This window comes from Sceloporus undulatus, chromosome 1 (genome assembly GCF_019175285.1).
Source record: "Sceloporus undulatus isolate JIND9_A2432 ecotype Alabama chromosome 1, SceUnd_v1.1, whole genome shotgun sequence".
NCBI lineage: Eukaryota > Metazoa > Chordata > Lepidosauria > Squamata > Phrynosomatidae > Sceloporus > Sceloporus undulatus.
In genome coordinates this window covers 291,749,034-291,775,184 of record NC_056522.1, presented here as the reverse complement: position 1 = coordinate 291,775,184, position 26,151 = coordinate 291,749,034, and the positions used below count along the sequence as shown (strand labels likewise).

Genomic DNA, 26,151 nt, shown 5'->3' with positions numbered 1-26,151 from the left:
AATGGCTTCCCTGTGCATTCTGACCTGATAGTTGTTGGCATGGTCCATAATTTCAGTGTTTTCAAACAGCATTTTATGTCCAGGATGGTTTATACGATATTCTGCTATTGCTGATTTTTCTGGCTGATCCAGTCTGCAGTGTCTCTTGTCTGCATTTGGTAGTCCCTATGTAGACTTGTCTGCAGCTGCACGGTATATGGTAAACTCCTACGGCTGTGAGAGGGTCTTTCTTATACTTTGCTGAGCACAGTATTTGATACCCAACCATGAAATAAAGAGACCATACACCTAAATTGGATGAATAAAGGGCCATTTATTTGACCTATATCCTATTTAATGCTAAGCTCTTGAACTTCAACCTTAAACTTCAAAACTCTTGAGAAAATAGATTAAAGTGAAAAGCCTGGTGCGGGTCCAGCTGAAGCCAGGTGTCATTTCTAGACCACCTCTTCAACCTTCCCTTTGGGCGCAAACACTGGACCCTGTGGTGAATCCAATGATTTGAATTGCATCCTCAGCCAGTCCTAGGAAGGCAAACATAAGGCACTCCAAACTCAAACTCAAACCCTCACATTCCCTCGAGTTTGTAAGGTTGAGCAAAACCTCGATGTGTACAACAAAGGTAGGTTCTTTCATAATTCCAGGTCCCTTGACCTGTCTAAGCTGTTCCAGAGCCTAACCTTTCACCACAAGGAGGTACCACTGGTGTGCATCAAATAGTTCTTTAACCCCGTATGGGCCAGTGAAACCTATTTCACAGCCACTAAAGCCAATTACGAGTCCCTGCACACAGTATGGGGTAGGCAAAAAAAAAAAAAAAAAAAAAACCAGGGAAAAGAGGATAAAATTCCTACCCAGTTCCAAAGTGACCAACCAAGTTCACACTGCATTTAGGGCAGGAGGGTGGGCTGCTTTGGAGAAAAGAGACCCAATTTGGGGGGGAGGGGCAGTTTGCCCTTAAATACTGGCTCCGCCCCCATCACATGCCCAAGCTCGGTCCATTAGGCCTTGCTTATTTTTAAATTGTCTGGTCTCATATCATGAAGGGTATCAAAGCCACACCCTCCCACCAAGGCTCTGCTTATTATCCTGGTGTGAATTACTGGATTTTCTTGATCGGTTTGTAGATCGTCTGGAGGTTGTGTTTCCTCACCAGTTTCTCTATTCTGTCTGTGATTCTTTTCATGTATGGTAAAAACAAACAAACAAGATTCATTTATATACCGCTTCATACCGCCTAAGCAGTGTCTAAGCAGTTTATAATTGTAAGCTAATTTCCCCCAACAATCTGAGTACTCATTTTAGCAACCTCAGAAGGATGCAAGCCTGAGTCAAGCTTGAGCCCTTTTGCTGGTCTTGAACTTGCAACTTTGTGGTTTTGAGTGAGTGGCTGCAGTACAGGCATTTAACCACTGTGCCACCAGGAAATATCTTCCCTTTGGGTGGTTGTTTGTCCTCGCTCCTATGGGTTTTTCTGGGTCTGGCAGCCCTTCTGATGTCTGAGCTGGAATAACTATTAACCTGTGGAGTTCAGTCCAGGTGCTTCAACTCATCTTCCAGGAAGTGGGGTTCACAGTCCTTTTTGCCTAGTCTGCCTGTGTTTTTATTGTGCTTCTTTTTTGTCCTGGGTGATGGTTGAAGTTCTTGTGTAGGTTTTATGTATACTTTGTGGCCCAACCATTGGTTCAGTTTGCAGATGATCAGACATCCAAGAATGACAATGTTCTTTCACTTTCTTTTTCCACTTTGAATTGGATGTTTGGGTAGATGTTGTTCAGATGGTTCAAAAATATGGTCATATCTTTTACATGGAACACTTTGAAAAACAAGCCCTGGAAACAGCACGGAAAAAGCCTACAATGTGGTTCCTATATGTGGATGACACTTTCACTATCTGGAGCCATGAAAAAGAAGTTTTTGAACTACCTGAACAACATCAGGAATAAACTCTTCTAGAACACAACCTCATAGCCCAAAAAACCCATTAAAATTATGGATGCTGGCTGTGAAAACCTTCGACTTCACACAGGAAGACATTATTGGAAATTTGGTCATCTGTTCTGTTTCATCTAGATTTTGACTACAGCTGACCCTGATCTAAATGATTAGTTACTGGGTCAGGTAAGGTATTTTGATCCTGCCTATTCTGCTAAACCTGGCCAGAATAAATCCAGATTGAGATCTGTTTTGGTATGTTCCAATTTTAATGGGTATACTTTTGTTTTCAGGAGTCAAAGATTAAACTCAAAACTCTAGTGGATTCAAGCAACCTCACATTGGGCTTTTATTAATGAAGTGGTGACCTATAAATGGTTAATCAGATTGGGAATTGCTGAGTACAAGAACATTAATGAATTATCAGTTCATGAAATTAAAAACCTTTTATGTAAGCTTCTGCCTCAGGGTCCTCAAAACTTAGCACATCTATTTGTTAGAATGTTAGGCTTGAAAGTTATCACTGAGTTCAAAGAAATAAAATTTCAGAGTGACTTACCTTTTTTGGACGGGCTTGCACAGGAAGAACTGTGATATTCATTTATCACACTATATCTTCTTTTCTGATAAAACTGGATCCTAAAGTCAATTAGAACTGAAGTCCAAATAAATGTATGATCTAAAATGAATTTTGTGAGGTGTATCTTAGAAGCTAAGTAGGCTCAGCTCTGGTTAGTACTTGAATGGGAGACAGCCAATGAAAACTGGGTGCAGTAGGCTATAAATCAGAGGAAGGAACTGGCAGACCACCTCTCAGCAGTCCTTGCCTAAGAAAATTCTATGAAATTCATGGGGTCACCATAAATCAATGGGCGACTTGAAGACACATATGAACATACATGTACTAGATTTTTTCCCCAGCTGTCAGCAGTTGGTGGACTGGTCCAGGTTCTGTTCTCTCCCATCTAGAAGGAAGGTATAGTAGGATTTGCAGATGAGGATTTAGTAGTGTTATAAATACCAGTTCACAGAAGCGGCTGAATATATCCACTAGTACCTAGCAGTCTCTCTAGTAGAGACTTCTAAATACTCCCTTGCTGCCAGCTCACAAGACATAACCAGCTGTATCTCAGTGCAACATTCATATGCTAAGAGTGCTCACAGCAGGACTGAGCCATACATTCTTGTTTGTATATGGTGGAAGTAGTGAATTGCCAAAGTGGCTGTTGTGCTTATTAATGTGTTTTCTATATATTTTAAAATATATCTAACATTCTTTTTTGTAATTTTGAATGTACTTGCATTTAGGTTTATTTCAAAGGGTCATGGGAGATTGTATTTCAAGGTACATTTGGTTTCACTTCACATTACAGACACTTGGGATTTATTTAGTATTTATTAATTAAAATATTTGAGTACTGTCTTGTAGCAAAAGATCTTATGGTAGGACACTGATTAAAGAATAAAATTACTATTTGCAGGTTTTTTTAAATGTAAGACCATACAACAATTTGGAAAAAAAAGCTAAAAACCCTTTTAAATAATTCTAAATGTGTTAAAGTTAATTGAGGGTCCTTTCAGATTGGCCTTTTAAGCCACTTGTGATCCTATTTCTGACCACACAGTGTTAGCTTCTGCTGTTATTTTGGATTTTATCGTGAAAGCAGTTGTTTCTTTTGCCCTCAGAAATAAATCAGTAGTCTTCCTCGCTCCTGATTTCATTGTGTTCTTCTGTCTGGCATGGAAAGAGGTTTGTTGCTCATATATGTCAGTCATTGTCACTGAGTCTAAGGACATACTCCTGCCATTTCCTCTGAAACTGAAATGATCATCAATTACTACTTCTGCCAAGAATTCTGGGAGATTTTAATGTTGGCAGGGGCTTTTGGTCATTACTACATATTTCTGTCTTCTTATAAAGGGAAATCCAGCTAATTATCCTTTGAAAGCGTTTATAAATTAGTTTGTCTTCAAGACAGCAGCTGTATTATTATTATTATTATTATTATTTATTTATTTATTTATTTACTAGTGGTTTTTAACACCAGCAAGTATCACCCTCTGTTACAGTGTCGTATTAGTTACTGGGGTGAGGCATAAGAAGGAGTTGTATAGTATAGCTGATGTGTAGAATGCTTTTCATTATGAAAAATATGGGAAACATGGATCTATGATGTTGGTCTTTCCAACGTGACAAGAGATCACAAAACTTCATTGGGACAAGAACAAGCATGCAAACTATCTGGAAGTAAATTCTCACTGTTGCCAACAAACGTCCACAAAAGCAAACAGCATTAGAGCCTTAGAAGTATAGAATCATAGAGTCAAAAGAGATTACAAAGTCATCCAGTCCAACTCCCTGCCACACAGGAATGCTCAGTCATAGCACTCCCGACAGATGGCCATTTGTTTGAAAACCTTCAAAGAAGGAGACTTCACCACACCACAAAGCAATGTGGTGGACACCTCTTAGTGTCAGGATGCTCTTCCTTACTAATGTGAAAAATTGATTGCAACCTTGTACTAAATTCACCCTGTAAATATGGAAAAAATAATGGGGGGGGAGGGCACTCCATATCCAAATGGGTCCCTGGTCAAGCCACGATCATTAAGTTCCAAAAACTTGAAAAGAGGAAATGTTCACCATTAAGAGGTAAGGATATACTGCAATATTAGCTATAAATAATAAGTGGCAGCTTACCTATTTATTAATCAGTCTCTTCAAGAATGTAGGTACATGCAATTTGATCTCTCATGTATGGGATAGTGAATTTTATTAAATATGATTTATTGATATTTGTGGCTCAAGATAGCTTGTATTTTTGACAAGGGCACAGAGGGAAGTGAATTCAATTTCACTATCAAACACATGGACATAATGGACTGGACTGTTTTCAAAGGCTTGATAATATGTAGCATTTTGTACAAATATAAATATAACATAACGTGTTCAAGGAGGTTAGTTTCTGCCCATATATTTTAGAAGTTAAGTACTCCCAGGCTGCCTGCTGCTCATTTTGAGGTAGAGACAGTATAATGATGCATTTCTTCATAATCTACTATTCTTTTATTATATTCATTGAAGCATTTTATGACTTATTATTTTCATTAAATTTTGAGCATGTGAAATATTCTTAGTTTATATGTGGTTTCACCAGACAAGTACCATGCTTTTGCTTTTTGTATTTGTGAAGTATTTCTGCATTCATTTATTGACTACTTTTCTGTACCACCCAGAAGTCTACAAGATAAGAGATAAAACAAATCTGCAGCTATAAGCATTTGCAAAACATGGGGGAAACTAACATGTCACCGAAAACACTGAACAATACCATTTTCTACAATATACTTAAGGTTACTCTCAAAATCCTGAACATATATTTTGTACTCTGACATGTATAATGATAAAATGGGAAAAATAAAATAAAAATAAGGCATGACTGCTACCATGACTTTGAATAATGTTTCAATTCTGTTTGTTTCTTGGCCAAGTGCAGAGCCAAAAAGGATCCCCACAGGAAGGATCAGCCAAAACTGTAATTTTATTAGACAAAGAATCAGAAGAAAAACTTTCTTGGCTGAGAGACAGAGAGAAAGGAGGATGCACAATAACCTCAGCGATAAGGCAGAAAAATCAGTATGTGCCATTAAGCAGAACTGATATTGTAATTCCAGATAGTGGAGGACTATAAAATCAATGTTCCTTTTCTGATTTTGACCCTGTGGTAGTTCTTTGCATTCTTATCATTGTGAGAGGCCAGTTCAGCTTTTCCTTGAAAGTCTCATGAAGCCCATTTGTGCATATGCCCGCATGGTTTTGCAAGGACAGGTCGATGCTTGCATTATGAGGATGGTATGGCTTTGGGGCTGGGGATGTGCTGCCAGGGGAAATTTCAACTGGAGCAACTTTTATAGTAAACTGTAAACTGAAAGATCACTATAGTCGTCATTTTGTTCTTATGAAAAAGTTGCACAAAATTCTTTTGTTTCATACTTCATTGTCTAGGTACATAATTTAATAATTTTGGAAACAAGTTTGCATACTGTATAACTGTCCCAGTTTGGTAAGAGCAGTCTTGATTAACCTTCTTTTGTCCTACATTTTTAGCTGCTTTTGAAATGTCCCACTTTCCCCCCTTTGTACTCAGCTTATTTCAGTCGCTGCAAGCTGAGTTCAAGTAGTTTGCACACTCAATTGATTCAGTAGTGGGAGAAGAGAGAAGGGGCCAGAATCTTTCTCAGGGAATTCAAACAAAATCAAACTGCTGCATCCTCTCCGAGCTTATGTGTTCTTCCTCATTAAAACATTTTGCCACCTTTACCACATTCTGATGTTGCTTGGCCACAGATGCCCCCTTTATTTATTTATTTACACCCCACACTTTTCTCAGAACATTCACTTGTTTTCACTAGTTTTCACCTGTGAAATGTTGGAGAGTAGGAAATGGTTGAAAGAACGGAATGGATATGGAATACCTTTAACACTATGGATGAAGTAGAAGTTAACAGCAGATGCAGCTTTTCTGATTACTAGTTGATCCTGTTAAAATTCATACTTCTATACAGCAGTTTAGAGCCTAGGACTACTGTTCTCCTTTGTATCAAGTCATCCTACATAGAACAGTAGTTAAAGGTGTAATATCCTGAACAAATTATGCCTTTGGACCTTGGCAATCTGTCAATTAAACAGAAAGCCAAAGAAGAAACATTTTCCTCTCCAATTTTAAAAGAAACAAATGAGAAAGGCATATTTGCTGTGGACTGCATCACTACTTAACTCCCACTGAAAACAAAGGGTATTGTTAAGTCGAAGGCTTTCATGGCCGGCATCCATGGTTTTTTGTGGGTTTTTCGGTCTATGTGGTCATGTTCTAGAAGAGTTTCTTCCTGATATTTCGCCAGCATCTCTGGCTGGCATCTTCAGATGCCACAGATGCTGGTGAAACGTCAGGAAGAAACTCTTCTAGAACATGGCCACATAGACCAAAAAAACCCACAAAAAACCAAAGGGTATTTTTTGTTTGTTTCTAACTGGGATTCTGGAAATTACTTTTCGGCTTGTAGTTTTGTATCACTGAAATGTATGGTATCCCTTGAGATTTTATTCTAGCAAGTTTCACATTTAATTTTCTCAATAAAGACTTCTGTTGCAGATTCAGTAAGTACTTTTCTAACAAGTCATTTTTACCTGTAAATAGGCAGAAGGATAAAATATATTAATGATACCAGCCTCTATAGGGATTTGTCATGTTTACACTTAGCAGTCTGAGACTACCAGGAACCTGCTATGTGGGACTCATACTGAAGTATTATGTTGTCCCCTGACAAAATTGTGATGCTGAAGGGTCTGAAACACAGCACAGGTCTTTTCACAGAAATGACTATGGCGGGGTACAGACCGCCGCTTTGCGGCGCTCTGCCGCCACCGCCAGAAGGTCCGCGGGGGAGCCGGAGCCTTCAGACGGCCCGACTCCCGCGCGGACCGAAAAAAGAAGCTCCAAAATGGAGCTTCTTTTTGCGTCGCGTTTGCGACGTAGCGAGGCGCCAGGGGCGCGCTCGCTACGTCAGCAGCGGCGCGACACGTCTGGACGCTAAGCGTCCGATACGCAAAGATGGCGGCGCCCATGTAGAAAGGGCGCCGCCATCTTGTACGCATTGACTACGTATTAGGGTTAGGGGGGTGCGGAAGCACCGCCCCTTCCTAACCCTAATACGTATTCAATACGTATTTTTTGGCGGTTTGTAACCCGCCTATATGACTTAATAAGAAGTGGAAGTTCAAAGACAGGCTACTGCATGAGAGATCTGCAGTTATGCTACATGAACACATTTTACCAAATTAACTGTATGGCTAGGAAGCTGATTTCTGTCCCACCATCCCATCCCTCAGTACCAGCAGAAGGTACTTTCTGTGAGGACTGCACAGCTAACCTGCATACAACACTGGAAATACCTTCAAACACAGCAGATATAAATCCACTTATGTAGCCAAAACTGAGGTTTTGAGGGATTTGTGATTTGACACTGCTTTGCTTCTAATCTGTTAAAAGGTTACAATACTCGCCTGATATAATAGCATAACATGATAATGATGTGATTGCATAATCCCAAACTACTGTCTTTGCAGTCAGTGGAAATCCTGTACTATCACAATGTATACTGTGCCTGATAGTAGTTATACCCTGAAAAGTGTCTTTCTTATTTGACAGGATCACATGACTTTTTACTGCATTTAGATGAAATAACAGAAGGGGGGGGGGAAGCATATTTCTAACATAGAGAACCACAGACCCAAACTGAAACATTTTCCAGTAAAGATCATATCTTGGCATTGAATGGTGAGTTGTGTTTAGTGCTGACTATTTGTTCTTGAAACCCACTGAATCAGTGGAGGTTTCTTTGAAAAGAGACAGAAGAAAGGCAGATTTTAAGTTCTGCTTTCTAGTTGCAGCCTACTGTACCACTCACATGCTGTTCAAGAGCAGCTCCCCTAATCCTGTAGAGCTCAGTTTCAGGGCTACATGGGGCTGCAGAAGAGAAAGAGACAATCAGCAAAAATTGCTTCTCTCCTTCCATTCATGGAAGTTTCTGCTATGTCCCAGAGCCTTCAATGGAAGATAATTTTTCAAACTTCGATAACTTTTCGTAGACCTAGTAAGTATTTTGATAAAATACATGATAACAAACTTGCACACGTGTTGTTCTCTTTGTTTTCCTCTTGTTTCACTGAATAAAGTCATATAAACCCTTTTCGCTCAAAAGGAGAACTTCAAGGAACAAACATTTATATCTGGGATTACTTCCCTTAAAATCAGGTCACATCCTATGTGATACAGGATTTATTCCAGTCCACTAGAAGAAACAATGACTGCCGCTTTGCGGCGGTCTGCCACCGCCGCTGCTTGCTCCGCAAGGGAGCCGTAGCAGCCACACTGCACAGCTCCCGCGCGGAACAAAAAAGGAGCTCCAAAATGGAGCTCCTTCTTGCGGCACCTCTATGACATCGCGAGGCGCCGCTGGCGCATTCGTGACGTCATAGGCGCCGCAACACGTCTGGACGCTATGCGTCCGATACGTAAACATGGAGGCCCCCATGTGGAAGGGGCGCTGCCATGTTGTACGTATGGAATACGTACTAGGGTTAGGGGGGTGCGGAAGCACCGCCCCTTCCTAACCCTAATACGTATTCCATATGTATTTTCTGGCGGTCTGTAACCCGCCAATGTATCCATACTACACAATTAGTGTTGAGAATCCACTTTAACTGACATGGTGCCATTTTGGGACATGTACCTTTGTGAACAACTTAGAATCTTGTGGCAGAAAACCCCAGTGCTATAGGTCAAGGAAGTGCAATGGATAAATCTAAGTACCTCATCAACCAATACATTCCAGGATGAAGCTGGGCAGCTGTAGTGGTATCAAACTGCTATAATTATGCAGTATCTAAAATATAAAACAAGACTCAAGATGAAGCCATACCAAAATACTTTAGATTATAGCAGGGATGACACATAAAATACTGGCTTGCTAGGAAAATCAGTTTCTCCAAGAGTTACAGTGGGCATAGCAGCTAAATTTAAAGGAAATATTGACGGGGTACAGACCTCCCAAAAGGGGCGGCCTGCCGGCGCCTGGTTTTCCACTGGAGGGAAGCCTCAGCTACCAAAGGATGAGGCTTCCCGCCGGTGGAAAAAGAACCCGCAAAAAGTGGGTTCTTTCTATGCCATAGTGGTGGCGTAACGAGTGCGCCACAGTGCGAGGAACGTGTGGGTGGAGTGCCCCTCGCATTTGATAAGGGCATCCTTCAGAACCAGTCTGTACTGGGCCATAGGGCCGAAACAGACAGCCCTAATGGGGGAGGCTTGAAGCTGCCCCTGAGAAAGCCAGATTGGAGCCACAACAACCACATGCCACAGTTTGCTGGCCCAAAAAGAAGCAGCAGAAAGCTGCCACAGAGATACTATCTGTTTTGCCCCACAGAAGCTGCAGGAAAGTTCAAGAGATGTGGTAAGTGATATTATAGTCATGCCTAGTAAAAAATAAAGTCCCAAATCTTTGACCCTGGTTCTCTTAAACCAGTTTGTTTGTTTGTTTACATACACACACATGCAACCAAGTATACGATGTAGTTTTATAGTATTAACACCCCAACAGATTCCTGTTTCCTGTCAGATTTCTATGGGAACCATCCCACTATAGCAGCATTCTGCTGCTCCTTTCAGTGCTGGATCAGAGCCAAGACAACCTCATGCCATGGCCCTGATCCAGTGCTTTGCTGGTTCTAAAAGAAATGGCAAAATGCTTTTCCTTTTAGAGCTGGCAAAAAGCTGCCCTTGCCACTGCCGTGGCACTTTTCAGCGCTCCTTCCAGTGTGCAGCATATAAACGCCACACTAAAGGAGCGCCATGATGCCGCCCACCATATGAGTGTGCAGGCAGTGTGATGCCAACATAGGGGCATCATTGGGGCATGCGTCTGAACACCACCACCCCCACACCAGCAATTCAAGCTTGTCTATACAGCCCCTCAGTTCTAGTAGTAAATAGTTTACTACTTCATACTTAGATTTGGTTGGTTCCCTCTTCCTATCTAGAAAAATAAATGTGAAACATTTCTGTCTATCTCCTTTTTGGGCCTTCTAACTGTCATTGAAAGCTATCTACAGTCTGTCCTCGGGTCTTAAGTGATAGTCCCAAGTTTCCCTCCCCTAACAGCCCCAATACACCTACTTATAGAGCCAGAAGTTGGAAAAAACTTGCCAATTAAACTGTTAAATTATTAATTCATTATTCTAGTGAACTGTAGTGATTTTACCTAAACTTCTTGATTTCCCCAATTATCACTGAATTTAAAAATATGCTTTAGTGAATTAGGATGTGATCATTCCTTAGGGAGCTACCTAAGAGTTATTGCCTTAGGAAGGGTTACTGCCTTAGAGGAATAAATATTTGTATTGGACAATTTGTGTCACATGGCTGTGCTGCTGGACTAATCTGTGTGATTTCTTTGGGAAGACAAATGGGATGGGGAAACACAGAACCTTTGGAACCCCAGTCCACTAGGTAAGCTTGTGGAGCAGAACAGCTAAGTTTAGGAAAGAAGGAAAAGGAAAAGAAAAATATGGAAGGGAATGGGGAAGGAAAGGAATGATTTTATTTGCTTAGCAGGAGACCAAGGTCCTCAGGCAGCTAGGGCCATTTCAGAACGCCCTCCATGGGCCTGTATGGAAGGAAAATATTCTGTCTTTTGTGGGGATTGAATGTGTACTTTGATGCTGTCAAGTAATTTTTCTTCCTGAATTGTAATTATGTTCTATACTGAATTTTACTGTATAATGTAGTATAATATAAATTTGTTATATACAGTGCACCTGAGCCATATGCGGGCGCACTATACATGGCTTCCAGCATAAGCGAAAGCCGCACAGTGAGAAAAACAATGGCTCGCGCACTGCTCCACCGCGTGCATGTGACCCATTGTTTCCAATGGGATGCAAGCATATGCAGATATCCCCTTATGTAGGGGGATCCGGAACAGATCCTCCATGTAATTATAATAGAATATAGTAGAATAATTGAACTAAATCACTACTTATAAACCTATCAGAAAGAAGGCATTTAAAGAGTGAGTGAATGAAGTATATGGCGCATTATAGACAGGCCTTTAATACACCCCCGTCACGTGCTAGGGGTTGGCCGAGGACCTAGCATCCACACCGGCCTCACCCCAGCACATGATGAGGGCGTAAAGATGGCGGCGCCCTATACACACGGGCGCCGCCATCTTTACATGCTGCATGCGTTGCGTCCGCACATGTCGCCCTGAAAATGACACCACAAATGCGCCCCTTGCGCTTTGCGGCGCCTCTTCCAGGGCCTCAGAAGGAGCATGATTTCCACACTCCTTCTCGGCAGCGTCCGGGAGCCGCGCCATTTAAAGGCTGCAGCTCCCGGATGGTGCAAGCGGCGGCAGCAGCAGACCGCCGCAATCCGGCGGTCTGTAACGCGCCTATGTGTTGCTGAAGATGGAAAGATGCAAACAACTGACAATATAGTCAAACAGTCGAAAAGATCCCATAACTTCTGTTACCTTGAAACAATAGAAGCACAAGAGATGAAATCATCATAATTTTGTAAAAAGACTGGTAATTCCTTTTGTGCACTTCTTTCTACAGAAGAGCTGATCTCAGTAACTTGTGCTGAGAATACTAATTCCCTTCATACTGTATTGCATCTTAATGTTAATTCGATCTCATTTCTACTTAGTGATCTCTCTAAGGCTAATAAAGATTTAGCTGTTTCAAATTTTTCTCAAGTACTAAGCAATTTAATTTCCAAAGAAAGGATGAAATGTGAACTGAATTAGTTATGCTCTGTTGTGTGAGTGAGTGTGTGTGTGAGAGAGTAAATTCTGTAATATCACTTAGCAATCAGTATAATTTCCCCCTGTTTTTCCAGTCATGTTGGATATAATTTTATAATATTTAAGCAGACAAATAACCATTTGCATTTCTGCTGATAAGGTATCTTTCTGCTTTGTATTTAAAGCCACACTTTTTGCATTGTTTTACTCTCCAACTGCCATATCATATTTCTTATTTAAGGCAGATTGCTTCAACACCAGTGCTATATTTTTAGGGAATAAAAAGCAAAGTAAAATAATAGACATCTAAACCTGTCAAGTCTCTGCCTCATTGGTGTCCCTCAGATCCAGGAACACAGGAAAATTAAATGGTAAATACTTCAATGTTTCCCAAATATTTCCTTGCATATTTCTGTCCCATTCTTCTCTTCTGATTTCCTCTCTTCCCTTTATTAAAGTCCTTTCCTATTCACTTCTATTTCAGGCCAATTTGTCATGAGCAAATACAGTTTACCATCTTTTCTCTCTGTACATCTGTCTAGAAAAAAGATAGGGTGGAAGGACATTTAATCTGAATGGTGTGGTTACACAGATGAAATTGTGTGCTGCTTTTCTTTATTGCTTGTAGAAACTGAGGAGATTATCACATGAAGCTTCTATAGTGCAACAATTCCATTTTTGGAGCAGATGGAAACATGCTTGTATTAAAGCAATCTTTATCACACCTCTGATTCAATATCAGTATTGTGGTCCACTGTATGGTGCACCAACATCCATATTGCCCTGCTTCCTCTCCACTGTTGCCCTATTTAGGTCCTGTAGATGGTGGGGAGACAAATCAGGCAGCGTGGGAGGCAGCAGGTGGCACATGGAAGGAGGTTCAGGTGGTTGGGGGCAGCTGGTGGTGTGAGGAAGGGAGATCAGGTGGAGAGGGTGGAAGGCAGCATGGGGAAGGAAAATCAAGCAGTGTGGGTGGCAAATGACAGGGGAAAGGGAGATCAGCCAGTGGGGGGCAGCTGGTAGTGTGGGGAAAAGAGATCAAGCAGTGGGGAGCAGCAGGTTGTGTGGAGATGGGAGATCAGGTGGTGCAGGCAACAGATGGCATAGAGAAGGGAGATCAGGCAGTGGTTGGTAGCAAGTGACAGGGAAAGGAAGATCAGACAACAGGGGAGGCAGATGGTAGTGTGGGGAAAGGAGATCAAGCGGTGGGGAACTGTAAGTGGTGCAGGGAAGGAGATCAGGTGGAGGGGAGGCAGGTGGCATGGAGAAGGAGGGATCAGGCAGTGGAAGGCAGCAACTGGCAGGAGATGAGGCAAAGGGAGGTAGAAAGTGGTGTGAGGAAGGGAGATCAGGTAGTAACATGGGTGGCAGGAGCAACAGGGATCAAGGGATGCAGGGATGGTAGGGGGAGGAGAAGAAGCAAGGAACAAGCTATCCCTACTGCCAATACCTTCCAAACAGCAAACAATAATTGGCTTTGGTAAGGTGTCGGCAACCAGGATCACTGTCAGGGGCAGGGGGAGAGTGAAACAGAAGCAGAACCACATGACTACCTGGGAAGCAGAAGTGCCCTGAAGGGAGCTACTGCGACAAAGCAATCAACCAATATCAGAAAGATTGAAGGCTTATTGACAGGTTTTGCCAATCAGTTAAAAGGTACACAAGAGAAATGAATTAAATGCAAGGTAACAGCAGGACAGACAAAACATCATACGTTGAGTGCCAGCCAAAATACTTTTATCTTTTTAAAATTCTGCTTTTTAGCCTTGTGTGACAATCTGCTATGCTAGTAAAGACTGTAAGTACCGTAAATTTATTGTTGTAACCATAGTGCATAACACAAGAAATCGTATTGAGTTCCAGTTATGGAAAAAAGTCAGAATATGACATGAACATCAACAAACACATAAAATATAAATAAAACTGTACATTCTACTATGTCTTATAGTTGTTACAAAGCCAGAAAAATATATCAAATGCTAATGCTAATTCTAAGACTGCAATTTGGACAGGTCTCTAACTACTTTAGTTGATAGAGGTTTTTCTCCTAATTTTAAAAGACAGCAAAGTAAATATGGTCCCTTGATAACTGGTATCTACCAGCCAGTAGTTAATATGCTTCTGGCCATACGACACTATCAATATTGTTACCCAGTGCCATTCTTCTTATTGCTTCATAAAAGGGGCAGTGTGGGACATAATGTTTAATGTCCTCCACTTGTCCCTTGCAAGGACAAAGATACTACTTCACAAGGATTTTCTGAGTATGCCGGAGACATCGTTTGAAAATATAAGCTGGTAAATGTCTTCCTTAAAGGTGTGTTGGTGTGACTGATCAGATACTATGAAGTAAACAGATTTTTCTTGAGCACCACAGAAAGAAGAATGACTTAGAGTATATCCACACCACAGAAATAAAGCAATATGACACTATTTAGTACATTTTCACTGGGATTTGTAGTTTTGTAAGATATTGAGCCTTTCCTTTCAGAGTGCTCTGGTGCCCCTATAAGCTACAAATCCCATATTTCTACAGTACTGAGCCATTAAAATTAAAGTGGTGTCAAACTGCTTTATTTCTTCAGTGTGGTAGCAGGCTTAGTATTGCACTTGATTTTTTTTTCTTCCTGAATGCTCTGGAATTGGTTTCAAAGCGCATTTCAACTTCTATTTTTTGTTTGTTTGTTTTTCAAGGATAAGGTATTTTGTATTATTCTGCATCTTCTAACTTTGCATTTGAAAATGGGTATCATGTTAATATTTGTACCTGAAAAACTGAAATATACTTCATACATGTGGGCCAAATGCCATTCTCCTATGTCATATTACATATTCATATTCATAAAAGTTATCACATTACAAACAGTTAAATGTGTGTCACAGTGAAATGAAAGGCCTTACTTTGGTCAGCTGCATCAGCAAGAGATGCCCAAATGTGTTCCCACATAAATAGCAATGTGATTTAGTACAGTGGTTTTCGAGGCAACTTGAATCTAGATGCAAAAGCGTAGATGACAATACGAATTTTGAAACACTGCAGGGCCTTGCTATCCTGAAGTATCAAAAAGATGGGTAGTTTTAGAAAAGAGCTGCTATTTCTCATAGCTTAGCTGGGACCTTTTGCTGGTATAATTTGTCTACAAAACCACCATGGTGTCTCATGTAATTTTATTGAAAGATGTATGGCTAGTTGGCATGTCTGCTGTGACATCGGTTTCTGTCAGGATGATGATGTTGAGTTTTCAGAAGATGGTTGCTTCCTTCTCTTTCGCTGCTGTAGCTTTAGCTCTGCCCGTTGCCATGCCAACTCTGGTCCACTGTTGTCTGTTCATGTGGAGCATGCAGAAGAGCATTATTGTCTAATGGTTGTTCTCTTTGAGATATGTTTGCAATACAAAATAAGAGCTAGAATGACATGAACAGCTCTTTTAAGGGGTTTCATCTTGAGATAATTATTGTCTATGTCTTCACTTTCAGTTCCCTGTCACATGCATCATTTCCACACAAAGGCCTAAAAGGTGCACCACAGAGTGCCACAGGCTGCTCAAGCAGCCTAACAAAATCCTGGTAGTGTCATTTTCTCTGCTCACCTAAATTAGGATTTAAACCCTAATGCCATGTTTTTGTCCACTTTGTTACGGGCAAAAATGATCGATGAGTACATGCACCCATTCTGTCTCATGTCATTTTAAGTCCTGTTTAAAACAATTTCCTGTTTCTCTTTGCCATCTGTGATTGCAGTTTGCAGGCTGGTTTGTTGGCTTTGCTCTTAACTCTGATGCAGAAGGTACTCTTTAAATATTCATTGTAGTTTCTCTTCTGTAGCCTACTGGGTACCTTGGGAAATGCAGTGCACAAGACTTGATTAATATTCCTTTTGAGCATGTAGCACTCAGGGTGCCTCTACCAAAATCTTTCACAAAACTCCAGTGACATCTATGGGGGCAAGAAGAAATAGTTCTGCATACATACCTATGATTTTTGCTCATCTCCCCTTTGCAGTGTAGCTGAATGCATGCCTAAGGCCTAATTCAAATATTTTCTGTTCAGCATGGTTGCTGCATCTTCATGGGCTGGACATTGTATCATTCTGAATATTGACATCATATCATTTTTCCTTAAGTGGAAAAATACACATGGTGGTAGGTGTTGACAATAGAAACAGTGGCTCACCAAATATTTGGCAGCTAAATGTGCTGAAAGCACTGAGGCCAGCTCTGTGGTCTAAATCACATGGCTCATACATGGGCTGACCCTGGACCTTTGTGAGGTTTTCAAATGGAGTTCTGAGGTTCTTTGAATAGCTATGATGCCAGCAATTTTTAAATTTCAAATTAATCTATGGCCTGGGACAGACTGCCCAGAAAGGTGCCCTGCCAGTGGCCTATTTTCCTCCAGAGGTAAGCCGCAGCCACCAAACTGCGCAGCTTCCCTCTGGAGTAAAAAGAACCCTGTATTTCTGGGTTCTTTTTAGGGTGCCAGAGTGACGTCATGAGTGGGCCACTGGCACACTTGTGACATAAGCAACGCACAGCGCCTACATCACAATGGCTGCACCCATGTACACGGGACGCCACCATTAGTACGCCGCCACTCTGTACTAGGGTTAGGGACCTTGCGGTTGGTGCGTGGTCCTTAACCCTAGTATCGCTGCCACCATGCCACAGAGTACCTGTCTATATTGGGCCTATGACAATAATCTTGCAGTTTGCTCAATTGCAGTCCATGATCATGTAGTTTTCTTGGACATATCTATCAAACTCTTCAAGGTCCTATGTATATAGACAACATCAGAGTCCGAGATGGCAAAAGTTATTAAAGAAGAATAACATACAAGCTAGGAGAGGCTGCAGAAGCTTGCTTTTTCCTAAGCCTACTCCATCTCCTCCTCTTCTCTTTCACCTGGTTAGTGACCCAAGTGCAAACTACTTTTCAGTTTTGAATTCAATTTGCAATTGAAGTAGCCAGTGACAAAGAGTGAAAGTGGGAGGATGAGAAAGCAATTGGAACATTTTAAAAGCAGCTAAAAAGTGGGATGACGGAAGATTAATTGGGACTGTCCCTGTCAAATCAGAACACTTGGAGGACATTTACTGCTAATTAATTGCTACATGGAAGATCAGGTATTACAACTGAAGCTACTTCTCAAATCATTAAAATGAAGTATGGAACTTAACACAATTCATTTATTCAATATGCTCATTGCTACTCTAAAAATTATTAATAGTATTCACTTGAAAATATATCTTTGGGCTTACTGTGGCTAGGCTTGGTTCCAAAATGTTCTATACCGTGTCCATATTCTTTACATTCTGTATTTGTCCATGTCAAATATTTGTTAACAGTTTGTTGTAATTTTCCTTGAGGCTTTTTGCATATAAAGCCCAATATGGCTTGGGCCCAGGGTACTTGGAGGACCACCTCTCCCCATACGTTCCGCCCCGCACACTCAGATCAGCTGGGAAGCAATTGTTACGTGTCCCAGAGGCAAGATATTCTACCACCACTCAGAGGGCCTTTTCTATCTCGGGCCCCATCCTCTGGAACTCGCTTCCGATCGAGCTCCGCTCAGCCACCTCCCTGGAACACTTCAAAAAGGGGCTTAAAACTTTTTTGTTCCAGCAGGCTTACCCCTAACATTCCATGTTGCCCCCTTCTCTCTCCTCATTGTTCTTGTAATCTTGTGCTAGTTGGAAAACTTTTTAACTGGATTTTAACTGTTGTAAGATATTGTGAGGTTTTGTATTTTTTGTATTTTAATTTTTTGTATATTGATTGTATCGTGTTTTGGCTGTTGTGACCCGCCTTGATCCCAGGAAAGGCGGGCTAAAAATAAAGCTTTTATTATTATTATTATTATCTTCTTATAACGATTCTCCAGATTTTAACAAATTATATTTGCTAGAATTTATTTACTTTTATTATTTATAGAATTTATTTACCTTTATTATTTTACAATTACATGAAAATATTAAAGTTATTACACAGACATATATGAAATAAATGTTCATTGGTTGCTTTGTTTTGTTTTGTTTTCCAGCATTTTGTGAAGAAGGATGTAGGTACGGTGGGACATGCATAGCCCCTAACAAGTGCGCATGCCCTTCTGGATTCACAGGAAGTCATTGTGAGAAAGGTAAAATTTCAAATGGCTATTAGTGACTTGTTTTGGATTACAGATTGCTGCTATGCATTATTTATATTGTTTCAATAACTATGGCCATTCTTTTTTTTTTTTTTTTGGTATTGTATGACTGATTATTCCAAATAGTAAAATTGTTATATAGAAAATCTGGGAACGATTTGCATGCCTAGCATTAGTGTAGTACTCTTCTAGGTATGATTTCCAACATAGATAATTGTGGTTTCACAGGTGTGGTCCAGTACTACACATAGCCGTGTATTCTGTGTGTCCACTTCTGTCCGTTAGAAATTCAGTCAAAGGAGTAGGGATGATCAGAGGCTACACATTTGTATATGCTTGATGAGAAAGTGAAATTAGATGCAGCTGATACACAGCATATTGCATAAGTTTGGAGAATTATATGCGAAGGCTGCAAGGAGCAGCTATGACACTGCTAATCAGATTCTCTACAGTGAAGGGGCTTTTCTAGACACTGCACAAAAAGTGATCAAATAATAAATTGACCATGATACCATTAGGAGTTTCTTCCCTTTTCCCTCTTCCCTATAGATCCCCATGTCACTGAAAACATATTCAGGAAGATTTCCCAGCCCTCTAAGGAAGGTTTTTGGAGTGTTCAAGGGGCTTCAGGGGGTGAAGTTATTTTTAACATTTGAGCCTTTTTGGACCCTGAGTTTCACAGGAGAGACTCTTCTCTCAGTCTCATCACCTTCACAGGTATGATAAGTAGGAATATGAGAGAGGGCCTTCTAAGTGACTGCTCCTCCTTTTTTTTTTTACAAACATACAAACTCTATTCAATAGAATACAAATTTTATGAAAATAATGAAAATTAGTAACATTTTCTATCCTATTTTACCTTTCCTACTTTTAAATACACGTACTGGTATTAATAGCATAATAATAAGTGTCAATTTTCTTCTGCATCCTTCCTTCCCTTCCCCTTCTAACTGCCTTTCTTTCCTTCTACTTCTCTTAGTTCACTTACTAATTTCTCTCTTCACCTTTCCCTCTCTTCTCACTTCTGCACCCCTTCTTTTCTTCTCCTCCTCCTTCCAACATCTCTCTCTCTTCCTTTCTCACCTGCTCTTACCTTCCATCTACATACTATTTCCCTCTTCTTTCCCTTACTACCCTCTCTCTACTGTCTTTTGGATTAACTTTGTCCAACTTTGCCCTTGCATTCTTTGCTTAGGTTAAACAAATACAAAAACATAAACAATATCCACATTATAAAACAACATTTCTAAATCTATAGTTACTTCCTTTCTTACAGATTTCATTGGCTTCAACTCTAACTTGTAGTCCCTATTTTTGTAGCAACAAATATGCAGTTTCATGAAACAGTGGTACCCCGGTGTTACGAAATCAATCGTTTCGCCCGCCGCTTTCGTAACCCGGAAATAAATTCGCAAGCACCGAAAAACCCATTGGCGTAATGGAAAAAGCACCAAAAATTTTTTCGTAACCCGAAAAAACCTTCGTAACCCGGAACAGTTTTTTTAATTGGATTTTTTTCGTAACCCGGAAATTTCGTAAGGCGGCGCATTCGTATCCCGGGGTACCACTGTATTATATTTCTATATTTCTCTTTCTCTACATTGCTTTTTAATACTTGTACTATTTTACTCTAAGTTGCTGCCCCTTTGCCTGATTGTGAAACTCCCTTCCTAGGATGTCTAGAATGGCCCCCTTCTTGCTGTCCTTTCATCAGCGGAAACCTACTTTTTATTATTATTCAGACAGGATTTTAAAACTGAAAGCTTTTAACAAAAGGACTGTAACTGCTCTATTCTTTTGAATTTATATTGTTTAACTTTTCAAAAATCTTTTCAGGGTGTATGTTTTAACCTGGTTAATAGTTTAATTTGGTTTTCATGTTGACTTTTTGTTTGTTTTTAATTGTAATCTTTTTAATGTGTTAAGCACCTGAGGGAACAAGTCTAGGGAAAAATCTGAGATAATGATGGTGGTGGTGATAGTACAGCTATTCCATTGAATACTTGCTCCAGGTTGATTTGTTTGTTCCATAAAAGCTATGCTCAAACACTCTAAACCTAGAATTGAACAACACATTCATATAACAGAGGCTTATTTAAATTAATGGAATACTTTAAGCACAACAATATTTTGTCAAGAGACAGATGAAAGGTCTTCCCTCCATTCCAGCTGCCATCACTCTGGCCTTAGAGAAGAACTGTCTGTATCTTCTGGGCTTGATCTCCTTCTCCACTGCCATTCCCTTCTCCTTTTGTGTAATGTCTTAATAATTTGTAAGCCACTCAGAGAGCCTTTGTAACAGAAGAGAGATGTATAAATACTCTAAATAAATAAAATATAATAGCAATACCTTCAATAGATTCAATATAAACAAGAAGGAAACTAGAAAAGAAATTAACTGCATGAGCTGAACTAGAGACTGAAAACTGCAGCCCAAACTCATCAGCCCCACAGACATGCAGAGGCCAGAAAAATAAATAATGTATATTATTATTATTATTGTTGTTATACTTTATTTATATAGCGCTGTAGATTTACACAGCGCTATACATACAGACAATAAAATTGATAAAAATGAAATGGCGTACGTTCTACAAAATACATATAAAACAATAGATAATAATACAAGATAGAATTAGATAAAATAAGGAGGCAACAGACTGAGAACACCAGAGATCAAATAAAATAAAATATCAGATAACAATCGGATAAACAGTGACACAATGCCTGGGAACGCTTCCCTGAACAATATAGTCTTCAGCTCAGTTTTGAAACTGGTTAAAGAAATGATGACCCGTGCTTGTGAGGACAGCAAGTGAAAAGGGACGAATTCGGGACGGGGCAGTGGAGAGCCTGGGCTGGGACAGCAGACCTTAACTACCAGAATTGGGGGGGGGGCAAGTGGGAATGTGGGGAGAAAGAAGTTCAGATAAATAAGGAGGGGAAGCCCATGCAGAGCTTTAAAAGTTAACAACAAAACCTTATACTGAATACAGAAGGGGAAGAGGAGCCAGTGAAGGGATGATAATAGAGGAGAAACATGGTCAGAGTGGCGAGCAGATATAATAATGTGTGCAGCTGAATGCTGGATTGAAATTAAAGGACGGAGGTGTGAGAGAGGAAGCCCTGCCAGAAGAAGGTTACCATAATCTAGTCGCGAGATGACCAGAGGGTGAACTAGAGTCTTGGCAGAAGAGGCTGAGAGAAATGGATGGATTTTAGCAATATTTTAGAGAAAGAATCTACAGGCTTTGGCTGTGGCCTGGATCTGGGGGATACATGACAGAGAAGAATCAATAATGAAGCCAAGACTACAGACTTCCTGGACCGGTCAAATACAGATGTCATCAACAGAAACAGTAAAGGAGTATTGAAGGGTGGTCTTCGGTGGAAAGACAAGAAGCTCCGTCTTGGATATGTTGAGCTTCAAATGCCGATGGTGCATCCAGTGAGAGACAGCTGTGTGACAAGATGGAACTTGCTGTTCAAGCCCTGGAGAAAGGTCAGGGGTGGAAAGATACAGCTGAGGGTCATCAGCATACATATGATAGGAAAAACCAAAAGAACTGATAAGTTTTCCTAGGGACAATGTGTAAAGGGAGAGCAGTAGGGGACCCAAAAGAGAGTCCAATAGATAAGGGAACAGAGGACGAGGTCTGACCACCTGTGACCACTGCAAAAGATCTATCTGACAAATAAGATTTAAACCAATCAAGAACACAGTCCAAGAACCTGAGGTCAGAAAGTATATCAACTAGGAGACAGTGATCCATGGTGTCGAAGGCCGCAGACAAATCAAGAAGAACAAGGACAGAGTAAAGGCTATTCGCCTTGGCCCACAAAAGATCATTCGAGATCTTTGTGAGGGTTGTCTCTGTAGAGTGCCATGGGCGGAAACCGGACTGAAAGGGATCTAGAATGGAGTTGGGTTCAAGAAACTCAAGACAGCGAGAATAAATGACCCATTCCAAAACCTTAGAAAGAAAAGGAAGAAGAGAAATCGGATGATAGCTAGACAAAGAAGAGGGGTTAAGACAAGTTTTTTTCAGAATTGGGGAAATGAGAGCATGGTTAAAGTCTGAAGGGAAGGAGCCTGTATATATAGAGAGATTAAAGATATAGAGAAGCGAGGGTAGAAAAGAAGGGGCTATAGAGATTAGAAGATGAGAGGGAATTGGATCAAGAGAACAGGTTGCAGGTTTGGAAGAGTTCAGCAGCATGGAGAGTTGTCCAAAGAAACAGGAGGAAACATAGTATTTGGTTGAAGGTGCCAGAAGATTAGTGATAGAAGACAAATCAGGAAGAACTATCTCAGATTGAATAGTGGTGATCTTTGTGATGAAATAGTTGGCAAAATCGGTAGGGGAAAATAATGAAGAGACGGGAGAGGAAGGTTTTACATATTATAAAAAGATAAAGCCAATTTCCAGTAGATCTAGGGAGTCAAAAATCTAAATATTGTCCATACATGTACTGAAGGGTGGAGAATGCAAGAAGCACTTCCATTCATATTTTGTGAGGGTTTTGACATTGGTCCAAAGCACACAGGCCAAAACCTGCAGCTTTTGGCTGGTCCAGGGGCATGCCGTGCAGATGTCACATGCCCCCATGCCCCAAGTTTGGCTAGAAGCTGCTCCGTGGCCACCTAAGGTGGCCCTTATCTGGGCCTAAAAGAAGAGGCAAAAAGCCACTCCTTGCTGGTGCCCCGTTGACAACCATGGCTGGCTTTGGAACCATGGTGTCCAGTCACCACTGTCCTGGGACAATCAGGGGCAGACTGGAGCTGGAGTGGCCAGAGGCCATGGTAAGCTGCCAGTCTGCTTCACCCTCTGATATGTTTGGCTCAGACTGGCAGGAAGAATAAGACTCTGAAAAGGATTTTCATATTTACTACTAATGAAGATAGCATGAAAATGCATCTGACCTTTCCTCTACTCATGCCCAATATACTTTGGCATCTGTTGTGCCTTTAGTGCTACAAAACTGAATAGACTATCCATTTATTGTACATGTTAAGAATTTCTTAGAGCTAGCATGGTATAGTGGTTTGAGCATTAGACTATGACTTTTGAGACCTGGCGTTGAATTCTTGCTTGTCCATATAAACCCAGTGGGTAACCTTGGGCAAGTCACAATCTCTTAGTCTCAGGTAAAGTCAATAGCAAATCTCGTCTGAACAAATCATGCCAAGAAAACCTTGTGATAGGTTCACATTAGGGTCTCCATAAGTCAGAAGTGACTTCAAGGCACATAGCAATAACAGCAACTACTAACTATCTCTTAACCAGAATTCCAAAATGTGAAATACTCTAAAATCCAAAATTGTCCATATGGGTGGCTGAGATAGTGACACCTCTGCTTTCTGATGGTTCAGTGTACATAAATGTTTCATGCATAAAATTATTAAAAACCCTTCAGGGTACATGTACAACCTGTGTATGAAACATAAATTAATCCTCATGTTAAGAAATGGATCCCATTCCCCTGATATCTCATTATACATATGCAAATATTCCAATATCTGGAAAAAATCTGAAATCAAAAACGCCTTTGATCCCAAGCATTTCAGATAGAGATTTTGCCTTTATATAGATTACTGGTTGTTTCTTTATACCTCCCAGAAACTAGCTTTATATTTATATTTATATATAATTTTAGTTATGAATTTCCTGACTCCATTTTTGGCTATTTGCACATTTTGTGAGTTAGATCCTGTAAACTTCTTTTTCCTCTCATGTAAAGAGGCCAAAGGAGGAAAGGATGAGCTACCACTACTTTTTAAAGCAGTATTCTCATTTTCTAGAAGCTCTGCTACTTACAACATGTCACAGAAAAATTACTCTGCAAGACTATATTGCCTAGAACTCTGCAGGATTACCATTAGCCATTCTGGCTGGTAGAATCTGGGAGTTGCAGTGCCAAAAAACACACCAAAAAAACCCCTCTGGTTGATTCCAGGGAAGTAGTTGTGATACTTTTATGAGCTTCCAGGTAGAACTGGGAGTGGCAGAGTGAGATTGCGATATATGTATATGGGTGTGGGTGTGTGTATATGAGAGGGAAGACCCTGGAGGGAGAAAAGAATTGCCTCCCAGATCTGCCAGTTCCAATTTACCTCTCTGGTGAGAAGCTTCTGTTGGTTGCTTGGCAGCTGCTGTAGGCATTTTTGAAAATCAATGCAAATAACCGCAGCAGTTGCAAGAAAACAGAAAGTTTACCCCTAAAGGCAAATGGTTATTTTTTGTGAATTGCCAGGCAGCAGCAGCAGAAGTAGCAGGGCTCTCTTGACTTAATATGTGGCCCGTTCAATTAAAATTAGTTTTTTATACTGGTACAGATGAGTGTGGAACAGTTTTGGTGACTTATTCTATCCCCTGTACATAATACTACTGGGCTAGGATAATATAGGACTCTTTTTTCTTTTCCCCCCCTTTTTTTTTGCAGTGTCTTATAATGGCAATAGAACAAGAACTATATATTTTGAAAGGGTATTGTATGATACAGAGTTAGGCCTTTTACAGACAGCCAAAATAAAGCTGCTTCGAGTCACAGTGGAGGTATGGTGTTTCAATGATGCATGCGTCCCAAGAGTCCAGAAGCCACACCAAAGCCACGCTCCAGTCCTTAGGGCTGGAGCGTGGCTTTGGTGCAACTTTTGGACTCTTAGGACTCATGCATCATTCAAACACCATACCTCCACTGTGACTCGAAGCAGCTTTATTTTGGCCTGTCTGTAACAGGCCTCAGAATGGTTCCTTTTAATCAAAATAGTTCCGTTTTAAGATTTAATTGTGGACACATGTTGGGCCTCTGCTGCATCTCTGCTACAGGTAGTTAATGATAATCAGGTTTATATTGTATTAATGTCACTGCAGCACTTCTGGAACAATTCCAAAGTGTAAATAGGAATTTGGACTTACCGATCTTCCTAAAAGCATTCACTTGTCTTTTGTCATTTCTGTTATTCAAATGAATATCTTTGGCTTGGGTGATGAAAGAATGCAGGCTTGAACTAAGCATAATTTTCATTCCACTATGATTTGTTTTCGCAGTGCATCTCAGGTGAAATCTGTTGGCTTTGTATAAAGTTAAGAATAGATGCCTGACACATGTTAACATATTCTCTGTGACTAGCTGTAGTATAATTAGTGGAGGAAAAGTAAATGTTGTTCACCACTACTCCAAATCATGGCTAGATTGTACCTAATCATCTATTGTTCTACAGAAATGCATTATGAATGGATGTATAGCTGTAGCGAGACTATTAGTTATCAGTGACATCTGTTCGCTGCATTGCACTCAGAGATGTCTTTACACTGACACAGGACAATTCTTTATGCATTATTTGCAACAATGGAAGACTTTCTATTGGCTCGGTTTCTAATGACCTAAATCTGTTTTAGCAAACAGAAAAGGGTGACCTAAGCTTCTGGCAGTTAAAAACGATAACCAAAAAGCAAGTGGCTTTGTTTTCTAGCATGACTGATCCATAATTCACAAGACTCCACTATAGAAATGATGATATTAGACTCAATGAGAATTTAGTGGTCATTGAATACTCAGGATTTATGGTGGTGACATGTGCTGGATACAAAGTAGAGATGATAGTGGAGGCTTAAGTCAATTGTGCAAATGCATTATGCAGCATTCTATTAAGAAGAATTTACCAGTGGTGGTGGCCTTTGCAAATTAGACCTGAATTAATG

At 40.5% G+C, this 26,151-nt stretch overlaps 1 protein-coding gene across 1 annotated transcript in view; it reads left to right on the top strand.

The window, feature by feature from the left end:
• The window catches only part of NELL1 (neural EGFL like 1), a 657,613-nt gene that overhangs the window by 512,951 nt on the left and 118,511 nt on the right, over positions 1-26,151 (top strand). The window contains 1 exon segment of the mRNA XM_042459591.1: positions 18,341-18,436. Coding sequence (XP_042315525.1) covers positions 18,341-18,436 — 96 coding nt within the window.